The following is a 21,368-nucleotide window of genomic DNA, read 5'->3' as shown; positions in this document are numbered from 1 at the left end:
CTATCGATGAGCTGACAGTTTGTGCGCTCTAATTACAGAACCAGGCGCACGTTTAGATGGGGGAGAGGGAGCTGTAGAACCAGCTTTTGTCATTGCCACTGTGGCTAGCGAAAAAAAAAAAAAAGAACCCGACGCACCAGCTTATCGAAGAAGCCATATGGCAAGACTGGCACGCGCGCACCCGCAAGCGCCATCGCGTTTTTGACGAGTGTAATATTCGTGCGACGGAAAACAGATGCCTAGAGCTGAGTCTTCATCATTGTCCCCGTTGAGGACCTGAATACGCATAAAAACAGGAGGGTGAACACTGTAGAACCGATGACCGAAGGGCTATACTTACGGCTTAACTCTGTTTTCCCAGTATACTGCAGTTAAAAAAAAATGTTGCGGTTTCTCCCGAAAATCGATGCGTCAGTGACAATAATGCATCAGCAGTGAGTAAAATCAACGCGTAAGCCAACTAAACAGAGTATGTCTATAGTTTTATCGGCCCTGCACATTGAAGCGTGACATTGAAGAGAGAATAAAGCGGCAACAGAAGCCGTATTCTAGAGATATGAGCCTACTACACCGAGCGCCAGGCCACGTTACCTCTCTCTCTCTTCATTAGAAAAACCCGCGGGGTCCCAGCGGGACTGGGTATCAAACCGAGTACTTTCCGCGTTGAACACCAATGGCGGTTAGAAAAGACGTCTGCACCCCATATGATGAAACGGGACAACGCCCACCTGTTTGCTATCGATTACGGCGCCCACCCTTCTACGCTTTGCTTCGATTGTCTACGGAATTTGTAACGGGAAAATGTTACTACTCGCCAACGGTCAACCAAAAATTTTCAGAAATACGCGTATGTACGTGCAGTTACATCGTGCTATTTATCTACTAATTAAACGCTATTTTTTTTCGTTCTTTGAGCGCACGTATTCCGACTCACTCTGCAAGCAGTCGGCGTTGAGCAGGTCTCGGCACTTTTCGTGACACTTGACGCCGCACTCGGTGCAGCGAAGGCCCTGGTTGGTGATGCCCCAGAGCAGGCCCTCGCACTCGTAGCAGTAGGTGGGCGACGTGGCCGTCCAAGACTGGAAGTTGTGCGGCGTCGTGCTCGAGATCGGGTAGATGAGCGCCTGCAGCGTCTTCTTGTACACGTGCGTCTTCTGCGGAGGACGAAGAACAACACTCCTCTCATCTAAGGAAGCCCAACGCAGGGTGTCGAGTTTACTTTAATCTTAATTAATACGTAAGCTTGGACATCTAGTTTATGTATTTACACATTTAACACTATATATATATATATATATATATATATATATATATATATATGTTAGCAGACATATACATAATACATAACATATATATAGCTTAACAGTGGGTCAGGGAACAAACCGGGGTTAAGGATATCCTAGTTATAATCAAGAAGAAGAAGTAGACATGGGCCGGCACGTAGCACAGGATAACCGCTGGCCATTAAGGGTAACTGACTGGGTTCCCAGAGAAGGCAAACACGGGAAGGGGAGACAGAAAGTTAGGTGGGTCGATGAGATTTAAAAAGTTCGCATGTATAACGTGACAGCAGAAAGCACAAAACCGGGTTGATTGGCTGACCATGGGCGAGGCCCTTGCCCCGCAGTGGGCGTAGTCAGGCTGATGATGATGATGATGATGAGTTGAACATGAACGACGAAAACTTCGTACTGTTGAGCTTCGTTATGCAAGACGTGATAGATGAAACATGAAAAGTGCAACAGAAGCAATACATACCAGTTCTTCGTCGTTGGGATGCGTTCGGGGAACAACTGATGTCAATGCGGCATTTCGTTTGGTGGCAGCCATTGTCTGCAGAGAGAAAGCACGGGAAGGGAAGCGAAGTTTGGAGTCAGCCCTTGCCCAACTGAACACATGAGGGCTCTCTATTTCGTTTTCTCTGGTTGTTTGCGGCAGGTTGGCTTTTAATATAGCCCAGATAGAAACACGCGGTAAAAAAAGCCAAAGTTTTCTTAACACGTTTTTAATAATAATAATAATAATAATAATAATAATAATAATAATAATAATAATAATATTATTATTATTATTATTAAAGCAAAAAGATCCCGGAGTTACCTGCCAATGCGTAATCTTGTAAATGAAAACATTACAAAACGAAGGTTTGAGATAAAAGAAGCCTCGTATTCGTACATTTTGCCTTAGTTTCGTACCCGTCATGAAAGACATCCTTTTGAAAAGAGTAGCAAATTATAGGGTCTGCACACATGCTGCTGCAGACTTGCAGTATGGTATGTTGCAACTAATACGTTCAATCGCTTGGGGAAAACAAGCAATCTTTGATCAAGCAAGCAGCATTCAACAATCCAGCATGCCAACTGAACTTAGACAGAAAGAAGAAATGGAGGTAGAAGCTCTATTAACCAACTCCGACATCAATATGTCGAAGTAAAGGATGGTAATGATGCAATGCAGAAAAAAAAACAGAAGATCATAGGCAAGATCGCATTCCTTTTAAAAGTTTACCATAATCACTTCAGCTATTCTAGAGAGTTCATGGTATGGTGATAAGAAAAAGCACAAAGAGAATTGAATGACGCGTCAGCAACACTTTTAATAAATAGCTTTTTTTTCTTCTTCGGCATGCGTACCAAAGACAATAAAAAAGTAAAATGGGGATGCAAAACGCAAGGTTTCATCAAAAGCTCGCCAGAGCGAGAAATTGAGCGGGCGCATTCAGCGACTACGCTATACGAATGGTAAAGAAAAAAATACAAAACAGGGATCGAGGGGGAGAAAAAGGGGGTATTAAAAAAGTGTACCTTGAGCACCTTTTTGCCAGGAAGCATGAAGAGAGGGAGAGAAAAACGTGGGTGAGAACACGACGACGAAAAGGAAGAGAGAGAGAGAAAGAAAAAAAAAAAAAACATCCCGAAGCCGCGCGAAAGTGCAAAGGTCAGAACTTGATCCTCGAGGAATTCTGAAACGGCGGAAACAGAAAAAATGAAAAAAAAAGTGAGCAAAAAAACAAAAAAAGCGGGTTCCGCCGTGCTATAGAGGTGCGAAGTATAGTATATAAGCATAGCTAGAGAAAGTCGCGGGTGAACGCTAAGCCTACAGGATCCGCGAACTCGGATGTCGTCGCGCGCAGAGCGACTTCGGCAAGTTTTCGCGCGGGCGCGCATCAGGTATATAGGCGATGAAAAAGCCGCGAAATGAGGCTGCTGCAAAAAAGGCTCGAAAAAAGAAAAGAAAATGTAGGCTCGCCGAGTTAGTGGGCGAAAAGCGCGGTCGGTGCGGATACGAGGAGATAATAATACGTTTGCCACCGCGTTCGTGTTGATGACGCGTGGCGAAGACGGGGCCGAACTTTGCCGCACAGCGGGCGAAATAAGCAGCGCGCTGGATTTGCCGCCGCGCGCGCCCGAAGGAAACGACGAAGGCTTTCACCGGAACCTATAGGAAAAGGGGGAAAAAAAATACGGGTCTTGAAAATGCCACTGGGCACACGTGTGGTGTGCTCGCGTACGCGCAAGACACGTCTCCACGTGATCCAGCTCGTCGGAAAACATTCACTCCCATCTTTCTTTCGTCGCGTTAAAAAACAAACCATTCGTCACCGTAGCCTATCTCTCACGAACTCATAATTTATGTTCTCAAAAAAAAAAAAAAATCTGGCTGGCGTTGTTTCTCGTGTTTTCTTTTCCTTTTTTTTCGCCCCTGTGAACAACGTTCGGGCAAACGAAAATAAAACGGGAGGCAAAAGAGCTGTCCTTACCTACACGGAGGTGAAGAACTGGTGCTTTAAAAAGAGTAATAAAAAAAACGGAAGAAATAGAAAGAGTGACTGATCGGAATTGAAGAAAAAAAATCCAGAAAAAGATCACGCGTGATAGAGAGCCGCGAGGGATGAGAAAGCGCGATATATTTACACAGGTGGCTGCGTTTCAAGTGGGGATTCGATGCCAAGAGGCGTCGGCGAGGAAGAGGAGACGCGCGAGCTCCGACACCGGTAAACAAATACGCGCACGCCGAACGGCGTTGTTGCGCGACATTGTCGCTGCACGTGTGCGTATACAGGAGGGGGCGGCACTGGCGAAACGTTTGCTCCGGGCACGCGAGAACCCGCTGTTTATGCAAGTCCGTCCTTTTTCGATACGAGGCTGACAACGCGCCGGAGAGATGCGGCCGAAGAAAAGATTGCCTCGCGAGGCTGGAGGGGCCCGGTCGCTTCGGGGAACAGAAAGCAATGCACCGTATTCGTCGAACCCTATAGCCGCGTCTCTTTCTTCAAAACAGACGCTGTTTCTGTTTTTTTCCCTTTCATTCTTAAAAAAAGACAAACAGCAAGAATAAAAGAATGACGAGTAGAAAGAGACTTTAAGTTTCCCTTTGACAATTTTTTGTTCTACCTTGAAATGAGGTGCTTACAATTGAAGAGATCAACTACTCAAGTCGGTGCGAGGAATACGAAGGTTACGGTGAGAAAAAGATGTATGGGGGTGTATGTACAATGATGCGTTATTACGACTGTGCCAACAAGCCGTTCAGAGTCTTCTCTAGAGCTGAAAGCACGCATCCCTTAGCCATTATGAGTTTGGACGTACCATTTATTTTCCTTCCTCGCTCGTTGTATCTTTTTTTTTGCAAAACGAGATACGTTGCCATGCCGATCGTGGACCTTGTGGGCAACAGCAGACGATGCACGACGAGGAACGCACGTATTCCGTCAACTCGTCCACCTATTGTACTGCCGTTGTGACGAAATGGAATGCATGCGCGAAATCGCCCACCATTCCCTGCTTCATCTACCAGTCTTTTCTCGTGGCACTGCCGCGGGGCCCAACTTCCAGTTGCGAATGCGCAGGCTGGGCTTTTCACTACGTAAAAAACGGGATCCAACTTGCATGCAGTGGCTACGGGGCCCAAAAAGTTAGGAATTGAACCTGCGCAGCTTCTGTGCTCGGCGACGACATTTTTAAACGTGGATTCTCGGGTTTGTTGCTGGCAACGAACTGCGTTAGCAAAGCGTAGTACGGGTACGTAATAGTACGTCGTAAAAATAAATATTAGGATGAAAAAAAATGCTGTGGATGATGTCAGGCGCGTCGGGAATTGCAGTTTCTTTGCTTGTTTTCTTTTTTACAAGTCACGCGTAATATTTTGTTTTATACGACAGCAGGCTCTGGAATTTCGGAAACTGTTTCAGGGAGTGTAGGTGTGTGACTACATAATATATATATTAAGTGACCTGGTGAACAACGGCTATTGCTCGTATGCATATGAATTTCACTCTTCTCCATACACGGCAAAGTGACACTGACATATACTCACGGAACCGCGATGTCCGCACCGAGCTGCGAATAAGCGAGTAGTTCAGAGAGGGCAACAGCGCCCCCATCCCTGCTAAATTATTGCAAGTCTTTCTTTTTAAACAATCAGTAGTGGCGCCAGTATACCGTACGATTTACACCGTGGCATCACAGTTTCGCGTAAGCGAACCGCGATTCAAAAGAATTCGAGCTACACGTGTTGCTCGAGGAGATTCCGCCATACGCAAAATGTTTTTTTCGGGTAATGGAACACCGCACAAACTGAAAACCTACTATACTATGAGTGCGCGAGCCGCCCGGTTTGAGGCGATAAAGTAACACCTCCCGCGCAGATAGCCCGACATTATGCGTGAACACGGGCCCTGTACTTATAAAACCACGCACCCGAACGACCTCCAGAAGAGCTGCCACGACAAACTCGCGCCTGTTAACGCCTATAGAGGAATCTGCGTATTTTTCAAGCGCTGTGCGCCCTTGTATATACTGCGATGCGAAGCGTCAGCGATCGCGGTTTGTAATTATCTCGCCCGGCGGCACAAGCATCCTCGCAGAGGAGCGCTTCGCGTTTCGGACAAACAATGTTCGCTGAAGCAACGCGCGCGCGTAATTAAGCATAAAAATATTACGCGTGTCACACGCTGTTACCTCTTATTAGCCGTTGTGAGTTTATAATATAAAAAAAAGAGCTGAAACATTAAGACCGCTGAAAAGGAAAGCGTTTTATTAAGAAAAAAAATCGTTCAGTCGAGTCATAGATTGTGCGCATATGAATGCGAGTGCATGCGACAGAAAGAATATATTCAAGCACTTTGCTCTTAAGCGACCGCCAATGAATTACACCTCACGAACGAAATGTTTCATAGAGACGGTTTTCTATTACCTTGTACACAGCGAAAGTTTGAAAAGCGCACGTGTTTGTCGAAATAACTGTATAAGGCCTTGTTCTTTTATTTTTTTAATACTCCCTCGCTTTTAAAACCACACAACAAATAGGGCCGGGAAAGAGTCTAGGGAAAAGTTCTGAAAAGCTGCAGTAGATATTTACCCTCAGGAAAAGAGCAACGTTAAAAGCAGGAACGAGCACGTTAAACAGAAATACTATTACACTCACGCTCGAAACAGCGAGCTGTTTTAGCCTCACTTCCATAAATACCGAACGGCACCGTTTCAAAGTCACTTGCGCGCACTAAATGTTCGTAACGCTCGCCGGTCAGTCACAAGATATGCATGTTTCCGCGCCGTTTAGCTCTTTCCTTGCCGACGGTATCGCGGCATTTAATCTTGTAAACACATCGTGACAGACTTCACAGCATTCACTCATTTAATAAAGCGTCTAACACACTTCTTGCTCTATTTTATAACGGCTTGCTCTCTCGATTTCTTGACGGTATCGACTAGCCACGCGAGAAACGGAATCGAAAAGGCGATATAAAAAAATCACATTCGGCGTCCCAGAAACATGAAGATAAACAGCTTTGCGATCGAACTCACCAACTCGCTGACAAGAGGAATGGACTTTCTTCTAGGCCTGATATCAGGCATCGAGTCGATGTTGCTGTAGAATGGATTATGCTCCGGCCTGCACAAGAACAACAAATGGACGAAAAAAAAATGGCGTAATGAAAACGTCGATCTCTGAAAGCACTTCAAACAAACCGCCCCGCCAACAATGTAACTTGTTTCGGAAACCTGGTAACATTAAAGAGGAATTAGAAAAATGCAGGCGGCGAATTATGGTTTAGTCTACGCGATGCCATATCAAGCAATTCCCAGCATAAAATCTACAAGACGTGCGTCAAAGGAATGAGGTGATTTAATATATGTAATGAACTAAGGAAAGTTCTGTCACTTCAGTGAGTGTGATCGACCTAAAAACACGAACTTGAGATTGGTCGATAGCCAATGCAAACAGCATGACATCTTATACACGGTGCGTGTTAAAAAAAATTTCCCCACCCCCTATCCATTTATATTTACTGATCATCGAACATGGAGCTGATGCTTTAAACGCCCAACTGTGTAATGTATGACATAAAAACGCTTTACGTAAATTTCCAACGAGCAGACACACACTATATTGAGCGCATAACTAGCATACATTCCTATGGTTAAGCACGTTCCAGAATTGCGGTGTTTCAAGTTGTAAGTTCTACATTCCGAATGCGAATATAAAAGTTTTCCGCACTTGCTTGCTGTTGAGTTTAAACACGTGGAATTGGAAAATTTAAGTATTCGCTTGTCGTGAAACATAAACGATTCACACGCTTTATGGACTGTAAAAGGCCAAACGAAGGATGCAAGTTGATTATCAATAGTCAATTGTTTTAACAAGGCGGTAGTTGCTCACTTCACACTGCATGCTAACAATATGACATTTAGATCAGTCCAAGTATTTAATTTGGCGAAACAACGCATGCGCACATTTACGCGATAGTGTAGTGTTAGGGCCAGTTTTAACAACGAGCACTGTAGTCAAATATAAAGCCAAGTGTTATTTTGCTACATTACTATAGCTACGAAGTACAGGATACGCTCATCTTCCACAAGTTTCTTGCTTAGAAGGTGCCCCGCCGCGGTGGTCTAGTGGCTAAGGTACTCGGCTGCTGACCCGCAGGTCGCGGGTTCGAATCCCGGCTGCGGCGGCTGCATTTCCGATGGAGGCGGAAATGTTGTAGGCCCGTGTGCTCAGATTTGGGTGCACGTTAAAGAACCCCAGGTGGTCGAAATTTCCGGAGCCCTCCACTACGGCGTCTCTCATAATCATATAGTTGTTTTGGGACGTTAAACCCCACACATCAATCAATCATTCATTGCTTAGAAGGTGCGTCGGTAACCAGCCAAAAATGTCGTGACATGTGTAACACTCCCCGACGCATTTTTATTCTGCTTGAGAAATTTAAAAAAAAAACGTCACATCCGTGACGGAAATACGTTATTCAAGTCTTGGTGTAAACCTGGCATAAAACACTTCCCAAGTTAAAAAAAATGCAATATTTGACTCGATAACGTTACACTCCACACTCGCTCAACTTAGAAGCAGGCCCGTGCGTCTATAACGTACCAAAATACGAGATGAGCTTCGGTCAATAAACGCTACACCGAATGCATCGATTGGCCCCAGCGGCAGGCATGACGGCCCTCCCAGCCCATTACTGTCCGTGCCGACGACAGCCAAAGCTGGCTGCGGCCATTACATCATCAGCAGACACTCGCCGCCGCACGGTTGTTGGTCATAAAAACTGCCTCTCGTGAGCCCAGACGGCGATGCTATACGCGCGTGCCACTGAGACGGCCACAGTGCACCCACCGCTTCGGATGAAACGGTCGCTTGTCACGAAAGCCGAGCTGTACTCACCCTCCACTGCGAGGCCACAAGCTCTTGGGTCCATCACGACTGCTTGACCTAAGAGCGCCTCCACTCTGCTGAGACAAAAGGGAAGAGAAAGAACGACGAAAGGTTAGGCCAAACAGTGTAGATCAACGGAAACGCTACAATGAACGATACATTATACATATATATAGAAACACATGGACGGCACCACATTCTTTATAACATAAGGCAGTGCACAAAACGGTCGTTAAGAGACATTCCTTTTATTTACTGATAACTATCTCAAGAGATGTAAGCGCAACTGCCGGCTACTTCCGGGAGAATCCAACCTATACAGGGTTAAAACAACATGTGAAATAACGTTGGCTACGGAATACCATGACGTTAAATATGCGTCGCACATACCTACAGTATGTGTGGCATCTTATACAAACTAGAATAATTGCACAATTTTGCAAAAGAAACTCAATAGGAACAGTGATGTAACATATAAAATGTTTCGCATCATCGGGTGCCACCTACAACAGAAATGTACGTTATCACGTGTAGAGGTCACATGCGAGTCAACACCGTCATTAAAACAGAAAGTGAACATTGTAAGAGTAAATTAATAACGGCTAACAGTGGTCTGTACGCCAGATAAAAATTAATAACAATAAATCGCACATCGGGAAACCTCTTTTTAGCTACAAAACCAGAAGTTTACTTAAATTGAATTGGCGTGCTGTCTAACAGCATAAAATTTAATTTAAGGCAGCAATCGGTGCATAGCAATGGGGGCACTCTAGAAAAAGGTAATATAAACAGTACTGCTGCTTTCTTTTTTTTGATTGATATGTCGGGTTTAACGTCCCAAAACCACCATATGATTATGAGAGACGCCGTAGTGGAGGGCTCCGGAAATTTCGACCACCTGGGGTTCTTTAACGTGCACCCAAATCTGAGCACACGGGCCTACAACATTTCCGCCTCCATCGGAAATGCAGCCGCCGCAGCCGGGATTCGAACCGGCGACCTGCGGGTCAGCAGCCGAGTACCTTAGCCACTAGACCACCCCACGGCGGGGCTGCTTTTTTTTAATGCCACACACACACACACACACACACACACACACACACACACACACACACACACACACACACACACACACATATATATATATATATATATATATATATATATATATATATATATTCGCCACCCGCATCTTAGCTTAAAGGAGGCGTGAGAGCCAAATGAATGTTGTCTGAACTGGCTTCCTTTTCCCACCCCTCACGCTTCACACCAAACGTGACATAAACCTGCATTCGTGCTTTGAACACAGCATAGACTCAAATGGTTTGCGCTACGGTAAGTAAAAAAAAAAATGTGACCCGACGTATAGGCTAGGAATGCAAGACTACACAGGCGCCTGCTTGAGCGATGCAGCCGAATCGAAGGAAGAGCAGAGAAGCAAGCGCGCTGCACAGATAGGGAAACCACGCTGTCGGCAATAAAAGCGAAGCACCGATAGTGACGAGCAGACAGTAAAAAAAAAAAGAGCAAGCAGGGAAGGAGATATGGCAGGAGGAACGGGACATAAACCAGTCTGACCACGTAATGCGAATCGGGAGACACCGAAGAGAAAGTGGATAGTCAGTAGATCCTGGCGAACGCGTTCGCAAACAAATGAAAACGGAACGAGTTCGAGAAAACCAGAGAACAGAATGGCGACATAAAACGGTTCCCCGCGAAGACGCACGGCCAGGAAGTCGCTCAGCGGCCGAGAGGGAGATAGCACGAGCCTCCTCTATAATTTAACACGCGGCTCGGACGACCGCTAAGAGTTGCGCAACCGCTTTAGCGTGGCCGTCCTCTTCCACTGCGCTGTTACGTCACGCGCCCCGTTGGGAGCATTCTGCGCACGGTTCTACGGGAATTCCCGTTGCACCATAATTAGAAGCGTAGGAACGTAACTAACGCAGTAAATGGGGAGTTCAAGCGTGCGTCGGACAGTCGGAGCGTACCGCGTCACAACTTGGCCACATCGCCGGATTGCGGCATCGATCGGCTGGATGCGCTCCTGCTTGCGTCAATAGCCTCCGACCAGATGCTCTGTAGCTCGAGTTTCACAAAAGCGCGTTGTACACTGTCGTTCCACGCTGGAGATAAAGCCCGGGTCCGAAGTCCGGCAATCGTGGACGGGAACGTCCCAAAACAAAGAGGAATTGACGGTGGGGGTATTGCAAAACACGGTCAAACTTTGCTTTCACCACACAGACTAAGCGAATGAACAGAAGAGTAGACGTTCAATTGTGCGGTAGTAAAAAAAAAAAAAAAACAGTCCACTGGTTTGGCGAAAAGCCAATAGGATGTCGCACGCACACACACACGCACGCACGATGGTTCAGGTATTAGAACACTGGAATTCTGAACTAGACTCCAGCTGAGTAGACCCGCTCCAGACAGCACAGCAGATCGGAACCCTCTGAGGGCACAAAAACGTGAAACATACAGGCCGGCGGCGTTTTAAGTTTACACAGCAGGGTAAGAACAACGCAGGAGAGAATTTCAATAATGGTCGAAGCTCCTGCTGCAATACCAGTAAACAGAAAGGAGAACGAAGTAGAATGTCATCGAGTAACATACAAACAGCTATTTGATATTCGCAAAGCAGCGCACGGTTAAGGTGCTTGAAAACGGATAAAATTCGTCACCAAATTTTTATTTCAATTTGATTAAACGTCTGCTTTGTCACCGACAATTGCCCACGAGGCCTCAATCAGATGAATGAGAACGTTTGAATGAGTAAGAAAAAAAAACCAGCCAAATGGAAACTGTATTTAAGCCCGCTATCTTATTAGAGCAAAAAATGTCAAGAGATTGATTGATTTTGATCAATTTGTGGCGTTTAACGTCCCAAAACCACCTCATGATTATGAAAGACGCCGTAGTGGAAGGCTCCAGAAATTCCTACCACCATGGGATTCTTTAGCTTGCAAGTTTTAAGAAAATTGTATTAGCCTCCAGAAATGGCCGCTTCCAGAGTTTCTAAATATATTTCAACCTCGCAAACATCAGTATTTTTGAAACACAATTGAACTCGCGCCCGCGTGTGGAGCGAAGCTGAGACAGTAAAAAAAAAAAACGCTACAATCACTGCTGTAAAGCGAAGGCTGCTGGCGACGCACGCACAGTTAAAAAAGACACACCACGGTATACTATGTCTAATGTCATCTGGTGCTAATATTGTATTAAAGTTATCTAACGATAAAAAAACGAATTTTACAAAAAATTAAAAAAAACTGTTAGGAAGGGAAAGGCAATGACCATTTTTCACACAGAAAAAAAAAGAACAAAGTCATTACGTGGACCACACAAAAAAGAAACGAACTGCAATGAAAGCGCTTAAGTCAGGAGAGGTGATGATCAACAAGGTCTTTCGGCGCTGGAACTAACGGGACATACAGTAGTAGTATACGTATAATGATGGTGCAACGATCCCTCTGCGGGTTCCGTTTTTTATCCTTCCTCTCAACGCTCTTTCCCTCGTTAATTCATTTGTTCAATGGCTTCCTCACTGTCCTCCCCACTTCATTGTTCCTAACTGTCTGACCAGCAGAGAAGCAGAAAGAAAGAGCAACGATTTGGCCCCAACTCGAAGGCCAGTCCCATCATATGAGCGGGCCGACCACACACGAGATGCTGCCGACGCAGCGAGGCAGGCAGGCGATGCTTTTGCAGGCACCGAAGGTGGTGCGGCGGCCGTATACGGGCGACGCGGGCGGAAGAGGAGACAGTCAGCGGGGGAGCCGCCCGGAATTGGCGCGCCCGCAATAGCAGCGGCAGCACGGTAGGCGGGGAAGCTGCCGGATATTCGTCGTCGCGGCACCGTAATCGGTGATTAGTCTCGTCCCCTCACCAAGACATGCCCGCTTCTTTACGGCCCACTGTTTCAAGCAGCGATTCGCCGCGCGCCTCCTCGGTCGTCATTCTGTGATCCGGGCTGCTTCGAAGCGTAATGGCGCCCCTTGCGAGTGAGAGTTTAGCGAAGAGAGAAAAAAAAGCAGCCGACTAAGCACACGCACACACTCACACAAACACAAAAAAGTGATAGCGAAATATGTTGCATTTTCAGCAGAAGAGGAAGACGACGATGACCGAGGGATGGCCGTGCTGTGCACACTTCCTCAAAACGGTGATGCAGAGACAGTTTAGTTCAGGCAATGTACTGTTCTTCTTTTCAGTGAACGCATTTCTCAGCAAACAATCCTAGTCTTCTTGTTACTCATAAGACTTTAATCACAGCAGCAACTAGAAACTAGGCGCCCTAAGGTCGTGTAGCAGCAAGCCATGCAAAAAAATCGCAATGTTGTAAAAGAGACATCCGAATACTTAGTGGGAGGCAAGAATACAAATAGGCGCGAAGCCGCTCACTACTCCCCCCCCCCCCCACCATCTCCCCTAGTAACCATGGGGGTAGTCACTGATATTGCTGCTGGACAAAAGCGAACAGTCGGAAAATGGGACGAGCTGGAATTTCCTGCTTTGCAAACGGCAATGAACAGGAGTGGTAAAAATCAATACGAAGGAAGCCACATATTTAGGAAGCTGAACCCGAAATGAGAGAATGTACGCTAAAAGACGCGAACTGAAAGCCCACTACACTATACCTAAATATTGCGTGCTATAGAATGATCAACGGAAAAGGAACCCCGAACTAAGCGAAGAAGCTAGCATGCCTAATTAACAGAGTAAAGCGAACGATTTTGTCATTATGTGGTCTGCCAAGCGCAAGAAATCGGTTTTCTTAAGTGATATTCGTTTGAAAAAAAAAACACTAAAGCTATAGGGATAGTAAGTCAGCATCGTAATAAAAATTGAATTAGAAGCGAAAGGAAAGAAATGGCTGTAAGAGAACACGGACGACGCCGAAACAACTGCAAGGAAAATGAACGCAAGAAGAAAGTGCATCGAGTTTGCTGCAAGCCCAGGAATGTCCCCACAGTGTGCGAACAAATGTGCTTTGTTTTCCCAGTGTTATTCTGTTTGGCCAAGCTACAAAAAATAAACATGTTAAAATAACCCAATTCAGCCAGCCTTAATTGTCTATCGTCATACCACTTGATAGTTTTTTTTAGCATTTAAAATGAGATTCTACTAATGAATGCGGTGAAATTATAGAACTCACGCAACAATTTAAGGACCACAGAAACAACGACGACGAAAACATCAGCAACAGTAGCGGCAACAAAAATGTTTATTAAAGAGGAAAAAATAAATAACATCCCTAAGAAACACAAAGGACGCGTCAACAGTTAATGGTCTTTGCCTCTTGAGAAGGAGCTTCCCTCGTGTTCTTTAGCAACAGTATAAAAAAAGACAAAAAAACGAAAGGGCGTGATATGGACACAAGGAACTTCGAAAATCGCCGGGTTTGAGGTTTAGGCACAATGCCAAGCGAAAACTTGCCGATGTCCGACGTACATGCGCTGGCAGGAACGCGCGCATTCACACAAAGAAACGAAGAAAACGCCACGCCTGCGCGGAAGGCGCAGCACAGTCACAGCGAAAGCTATAGAAGAGTCGCCTTTCCTTAACACTCATTGGGTAACTGCTGCAAGCACACTTGCTCGGTACCCACTACGGCATCAATAATTATATTTTTCTGGGTAGTAAGGCCGGTATTCGCTATAATATCCTTCGTCATTCTTCTGAGAAGCACGGTATCCGCTAAACACTTGCAAGGGATTCTGTTCCAATTGTTCATGCAGTGGCTGACGACGATGAGGAATTATGCCTGAAGTGGGTATGGGCCACAGCTAATGGGTGATCAAGAACCAGCTGTTGTGGCGAATCGGAGTATTTATTGGACGACCCACTCGTTACGCTAGTCGCAACGTGCGACGCCTGGTTGGTCTTTTGCTGTTTTAAAACGCTTTATTGCTCATAATACGATAGCTTTCTCGAGATCAAGCCTGCCTAAGGTAACTTCGCGAACAAGTCCCAAGCGCCGGCGTAACTCAGTGGAAACATGAGTTTGTTTGATGTATATATGTTTGTGAATGTTGTATGTCCACAGGCAATAAAGAAAGAAAAAGCCGGCGTAACTCAGTGGTAGAATACTGGGCTGGCACGCAGTGGACCCCGGTTCGAGCCCCACTGTGTCCTTAGTGTTTTTCATTCACGGAGTTTTTTTTTTTTTGTTCGATACTGGTTACGGGCGCCATCAGCGAACAACTATCGCGGTGACCATGCCAACGGGTTAAAAAAAAAGTGATTACGAACACAACGCGAGCTGACATACATAAGTGGCTGCTTGAATTTTGTGCAACCCCTCTTGTTTTTCAGTTTAGCTTTCAGCGAGCACAAAGCGCTTAAAGCTAGATCACTGTAACTGCACTTGTACTTGATGATTCGTCAAATTTTTGCAGCAATCGATTGGTCAGGCAATAAACACCAATAGTGAGGTCATTTTATGATCACAAAAAAAAATGCCACAGGGCTCCTTTAAAAGCGAGTCATCCACAAAACGGACAGAAAAAAAAACGGTGCAGTCAAATCAAAACGGTGCAGTAAATCGGGGAATTATGAACTACTTCCCGATTTAGATTTTTTTTTTGCTTTTCTATGAGCATTTTAAAGTATACAGAGCGTTAAGAGGAAAGCAATAGGCCGCATTTGTTTCGAGCTAATATCGTGTTCTTTCTAGTAATTGCGCTTTATCGACAACACAAAACAGAACCAGAACTCTTACCGTGTTCGGGTCGATAAAAAATTAATAATAATTTTCTACCATCGAGCCGTCGCCAGAGCCCGGCGTGCACAAACTACTCTTGTGTAGATTTCAGTTGCAAATATGAACTTGTAGGGAGTACTCTTAAATAGGATTTATGTGATTGCTGCACTAGAGCGTAGGAGTTCCTGAAGTACAACGTAAGCGTATAATAGATATTACATGAGAAATCAACAGTCGGACTGGTAATTCAAAATATCAGAAAAGAAAAAGAAAAAAAAAAGAACAAAAACGATGCAGACCCTGTAAAGCGTGCTCTGTCGGCAACAGCTGCGCATAAGGAGAAGCCTGCTAAAGTTTTAGGCCCGTATTTACAAACCAACCTTCGCCTTACCTCGAGTTTTCCTGAAGTTTCTGTACCCTCTACATGCGTTATAAAGGCACGAAAATGGTAACAAGGTAAAAAATAACAACAATACAGGTTCATGAATACCAGCCTACTTTGTACATCAAGAAAAATAAAGGCTTACAATCGATAATGAAAACTCGAGGTAAGGATGATTTGTGAGTACGGGCCTTAGTTCAACAAAAACAAAACACCAGAATAAGTGTTAAGAAACGACAATATTCAAGAGTGACAAGCTTCCGTACGGCTTTTATACTAAAAGCGCAATGAAGAAATGTATACTGACGTGTAATTATCTGCTACTGAACCTTCTCAAGTGACACGTTTAAAGGGGTCCTGTAAAACTTTTCCAAGCAATTCGAATGACAAAAGGGCAAGAAGATGCACGCATTCGACAGCGCGCGTCATGGCTTTGAACACTCTCGTTTCTTCTTTGAAACGTGCGGCTCACTTTCAGTGTGATCGCGAGCGCGGGTACGTGGCGGCATCTCGCGGTGACTGCAGTAGCTATGAAGCTCACGATGCTCAAGTCAGGCAATGGCCGTAAACTTTGAGCTTATGGGCGCTGTTATTTGGGCGTACGGCACCATTTGTCGAAAGAATAGAGAGCAATTTTTAGCTTAATATGATAACTGTAAATTGCAGGCCGCGGGCTGGGCTAGTATGTCTGGCGCGAAGTTTTTCAAGAGTCAAGATTATCGATAGGCAGTGTTTTTGGACCACGCTGAAAAAGTGTTGCAGGGCCCCTTCAAATAAAGCGATACTTACTAACACACAAACTGTTTGACGCGGAGGAAGGAAGAAATTATGTGCGTACATTTATTGAATGCCAGCCTCGGCGGCCTCATTTTCAATGGAGGCGAAAATTCTGTAGGACCATGTGCTTAGATTTGGGTGCACGCTAAAGAACCCCAGGTGGTCGAAACTTCTGGAGCCCTCCGCTACGGCGTCTCTCATAATCATGTGGTGGTTTCGGGACGTTAAACCCACAATGATTGTTCTTATTACTATTTATTGGTGACAAAAATGTCTACGGGCATCATCTCAGAACACACTCAGTCGGCGCCGGTACATGAAAGTTTCACGGCCAAACTGAGTCAAAAAGAGTGTGTGTGCGTGTGAGAAAGAGAGAGAGAGAAAAAGGAAGAGTCACAAAACAGGAATATTCAGTAAGTGGGGGAAAATGAGATGAGAAAAGACGGCGACTGCGGTATTTTCGATAAATTTATCCAGTTTATAATGCTGCACCAATATTATAGGCCATAAAAAAGCTTGTGCCATTCAAGTGAATAACGATGTGGTTCCAAGGCTTGATCACGTCGGTTTAGAGCGCCCCTCGGAGAGAGGATGCCAAAGAGCGTGGTTGTCTGCAGAGGCCGTTGCCTCGCAATGACCGCGAGCTTCCTCCACGCTTTATTGTGGCTGTAAAAAGTTCCTATCATAGTGGTATCAGTGTAAAACCTCGATTTCGAGTTAGCTGTTCTTCTTAACGTCCCAAACTAAAACTCCCACGTGCGATTTGGTTCCAGTCCGCCCGTAAAATTAGTCAATAAACTGCTTATATCCACGAGTTGGCAGAAATTGCAATTCATGTGAAACAAGAAAAGATAATAATAATTATGTTTCGTAATTATCAAACGCCACCCCGAAGTACGACAATACCACAGAGGAACACACAGAAGCACAAGTGCCGAACTCTTAAATGAACTAATATGTTTTTTTCATAATTAAGAATTCATACAAATTCGCCCAATTGTCAGTCTTACTAAGGTTAGTTAAGCTGTCGGAGCCAGCGGTCAAAAGTCGCACATTGTCGATATCGTAACGACTCTGTAACAGACATATAACACCCAAGCCACAATATAACGCTCAATATTATGCATCCACTCGTTATCACACTTGGTCTACTCTTGAACTTCCGCCGTCATTCAAACGCGCGAGAAGATGACTCAAGAAGAACAAGTCCACTCAACGGCGAAGGGACTGCAACAGCAGCGCCCCCCCCCCTCTCCCCTTTACACACACACACAACACTCTCCACTCGTTCCAGCTAAAGTAATTCAGCGCGCGTAGCGAACCACATGACCACCGGCAGTGGCACCGCAGCCAAATGAGCGGCCGCGCATGCAGCCCACCACCACCGGAAGCCGCAATCAAGGAGAGAACCCGCCGCCGATCAATGCCAACACGGCGCTCGAGACGAAGGAACGCGGAACGATGGCGCATAGACATTACGCGGCGCGAGAGTCGGCCAATGAGCCAGCTCGCGTTGGAGGGAGTCATCGACGGCGGCGCTATTTGAAACGCATTTACGCGCCGCTTCCGTAAAAGGCAAGCGTACCGTCGCGGGATGTATAAAATGTATTCGCCTGTTACTGCCACCGCGACAAGATACATAAATTGGCAACAAACCAAAAAAAGTGATCTTGCACAAGCGTCATCACAACTTACACATACGCTATCATTGATCCAGACCTATAAAAAAAAGAAAGAAATAAAGATAGATAGATAGATAGATAGATAGATAGATAGATAGATAGATAGATAGATAGATAGATTTGAAGCCATTCCGAAAACTGATTTCGCTAAGCAATTGTTACGCGCAGTTCCATTTTAGAAAAAAAAATTCTATTAATTTTTCCTTTCCGTGCACGACTTTTCCCGCAGTTAAGTAATACAAGAGTGGGGCATAAGTTTAACCCGCACCCCGATAAATTACGCCGTAAAATTTTCTTCTCTAGAGCAACAAGCGGCCGAGCCAGCTCATCACCATGCAGCCACTGACTGTAGACTCCAAAAACATCTATAGCACACGGGATTCTTATGGTTGAAGAAGCAACGCATGTATAGTGTAACCCGCACCACGTGAGCGTCTCCTAACAGTAGACGCGCTTATGCCTCTACTGTAAACTATTCGCTTCTGCAGGAAGCAAATAACAGTAGATGGAGAGCGTCAGAGCAGACATGAGTATACAGTGCGTTAATGTCATCCTGTAGAAAGGGAACAAAGGGAGAGAGATAGAAAAAAAAAGGATGCTGTCACGTAAACTGAAATGAGGCTTTCTGAGCACGTTCTTTTTCGTATATACTCGGCCCGGAACGAGGCGCGCAACCGGTATTACGGCCGGATTTGCGAATGGCTATCCAACCCATCCGTGCACCCACACAGCCCGGGGAGGCAGGCGCCTCTGATAAGCGAACCTGTCGGAATGCCGAGACAGCGCAGCGCACTCGCGAATACGTTTCGAGGAGGCACCTCCTCTTGGAAATTCATGGCGTGTCTCGAACAGAAAAGGGCACTGCGCAAAATACGCGCTCAAATGTACTTCCGTGCGCCTTTATTTTGCCTCCCTAATACCACATCTCTCAGTTTTTGTTGTTTTCGATCTTCTTCATTACTGCTCTCCCGGAAATGCGTCGACGACGACGACTTTGGAGCAACAGGAAAGCTTAAATTTCGGCAAGAAGCGCGGGATAAAACTAAAAAGAAAACCAAGAAATCGGCAAGAAGGCCAACGCCTAAATGCAAGCCGAGGCGAGAAAAGTAGTCAGGAACTTGGAACTCGCTCTCGGCGGAGTCGATGAGGCGCGTAGGCTGAGAGCGCACGCAGCGAGCAAAGCGCAAGGAAAGGTGTTGATTTGCAATAGGTGCCAGCACGCGCTTAGCGTACGCGCGCCGTGCATCGAACGCACACAGCGCGTGAGAAACGGTATTCCAGGCACGGAGAAACGTCGGCCGGCGGATGAGCATGATAGACGAAGAAAAAAAAAAGAGAGAGAAAAAGACTCTTTCCGAATGGCGCTTCGTTAACAATATATATATTCCGGCCGAAACCTCTAACGTTCTAACGACGATGCGGAAATGGGAACCTACCTAATCGCACGCAAGAAAAATAAAACGGAATGAAACACGGGGGTGAAAGCAGTGTAAGTATATAGGCAGCGTGTGTGAAAGGCGGGCCGGAACGGCACGCCGAAGTATATGGGCGAAGGAACTTATCCAGCACTAGGACCTTATTCTCTCGCTTCGTCTGGATCCCATAGGCGACAGCTAAAAAAAAAAAAAGAAGAATAAGCTGTTGCCCTCGCTAAAGAGCATTGGTCTCTTGTCGGCGCGCCGAAACGGCTACCATTCGTGGTCTGAGATCAAAGGACGGCTCTTAAGGCGACCTCATTCAAAATAGATGAGCCCACCGATGAGAGGAGTAGTAATGGAGAGACAAAAACATTTCGGAACGGTCTGTCTGGAGTAATTCAGACAGGAAAAAAAAAAGAATGCAGGAAACACACAAAAAAAGAAGCGCGGTTCAACATTGACGGACTGAATAGTTGAGCTAAGTGGCACGGGCAGCGACTATTGCAGCACTTTTTTTTTCGGCGGTGGTGGTGGGGGGGGGGGGGGGGGAGACGAACACTTTGACCTTTTCAATTTACTCGTGGCGACGACAGCCCACACTATACGCTAACTAGCAAGTGTCTTTAGTTAGAGCCTGCACGCATTATTGATCATGTCTGGCATCCCTAATAGTTTGCTCGCGGTAATCTTTCTTGATGAGACGAGGTGCACGCAAGTCAATTTTCGCAGAAGACGAATGCCCAGAACGTCCTGATATAAAGCAGGATAAAGACACTGAGGAAAAAAAAAATAAAGTTTATACGCTGTCGAATTCTGAACTTCCACATGCAGTGCGATAATCTAAAACAACAACAACAACAACAGCAACAACAACAACAACAACAACAACAACAACAACAACAACAACAACAACAACAACAACAACAGCGCGTTAGAAGAGTCGTGCGAAGGCATCTTGAAAGTTTCTGCCTCCATCATTAACGGCGGCCTAGAGCAGCGATTACAGAGCGCGCCATTTTATGAATTAGGCGAGAACTACGCATGTTTGCAATCTTTGTTACGATACGACGGTGTACTTGTTGACTTTGTCAGTGACCTGCACCGCTCTTTGAAGTTTACGTCTGTGCGCGCAGGTGATTTTTATGGAATCGTCTCTGAGCCTTGTGTTAGCATTCGTGGCACTGCGAACGTCCAGAAGACGACACTAAAGACGATTCATGCACAAAACTGTAGGGTATGTGCTGTGTGGCGAAACAAGTGCGGATACAGTAGGATAGAGCTCGTGCAGCAAGCCCAGCTGCGCTGCCTCGAAGATTAGATATCAGATTATCAATTAGAGCGTTTTATGTGGCAGGCTCGACCTAATAAAAGCGGGGCGCGTTATCGAAACCGAACGAGGAGGTCGACAGTTATCGACCAGTCGACATTTCTGACAGGCCACTCGATGCGGAAGAAGAAGCGGGGAAACAAAATTACAGAGAACAGCTAGCGATCTTTCACTTAATGTTTAAAGGCAGCAGGCTCGGCATGCATCGCGTTGACAGGTGTTGAGAGAGGAGAAAGGCGGAGCTTTCTGTCATTATCTCTCGCGTTATCACTATCGCATGCTTCTTTTACGAGACGCAATCAGCGATACAGACTATACGGCCCTCCGGAAAATGCAAGTTATGCCAGAAATGCGCGCGATAAAGCGAGCCGACGAAGTGCATTAACCCGCCGAGCGCGTCCAAAGTCAATGGAGCGCA

At 45.7% G+C, this 21,368-nt stretch overlaps 1 protein-coding gene across 7 annotated transcripts in view; it reads right to left on the bottom strand.

The window, feature by feature from the left end:
* Positions 1 to 21,368, bottom strand: part of LOC119186565 (protein unc-13 homolog B) — a 353,376-nt gene that overhangs the window by 61,771 nt on the left and 270,237 nt on the right. For 5 of the 7 annotated variants that reach the window (XM_037435100.2, XM_037435108.2, XM_075893351.1 and 2 more), the window contains 4 exons: positions 8,671 to 8,738; positions 6,807 to 6,894; positions 1,759 to 1,833; positions 935 to 1,154 (listed from right to left, as the gene is read on the bottom strand). In XM_037435100.2, the coding sequence (XP_037290997.2) occupies positions 935 to 1,154; positions 1,759 to 1,833; positions 6,807 to 6,894; positions 8,671 to 8,738 (451 nt within the window). The remainder of the gene's footprint in view (positions 1 to 934; positions 1,155 to 1,758; positions 1,834 to 6,806; positions 6,895 to 8,670; positions 8,739 to 21,368) is intronic. The other 2 variants (XM_075893388.1, XM_037435113.2) reach the window with 1 other exon arrangement.

The sequence above is a fragment of the Rhipicephalus microplus genome, chromosome 1 (genome assembly GCF_043290135.1).
Source record: "Rhipicephalus microplus isolate Deutch F79 chromosome 1, USDA_Rmic, whole genome shotgun sequence".
Taxonomy (NCBI): Eukaryota; Metazoa; Arthropoda; class Arachnida; order Ixodida; family Ixodidae; genus Rhipicephalus; species Rhipicephalus microplus.
The sequence above is the reverse complement of the archived record's forward strand: the minus strand, read 5'-3'. Positions and strand labels throughout refer to the sequence as shown.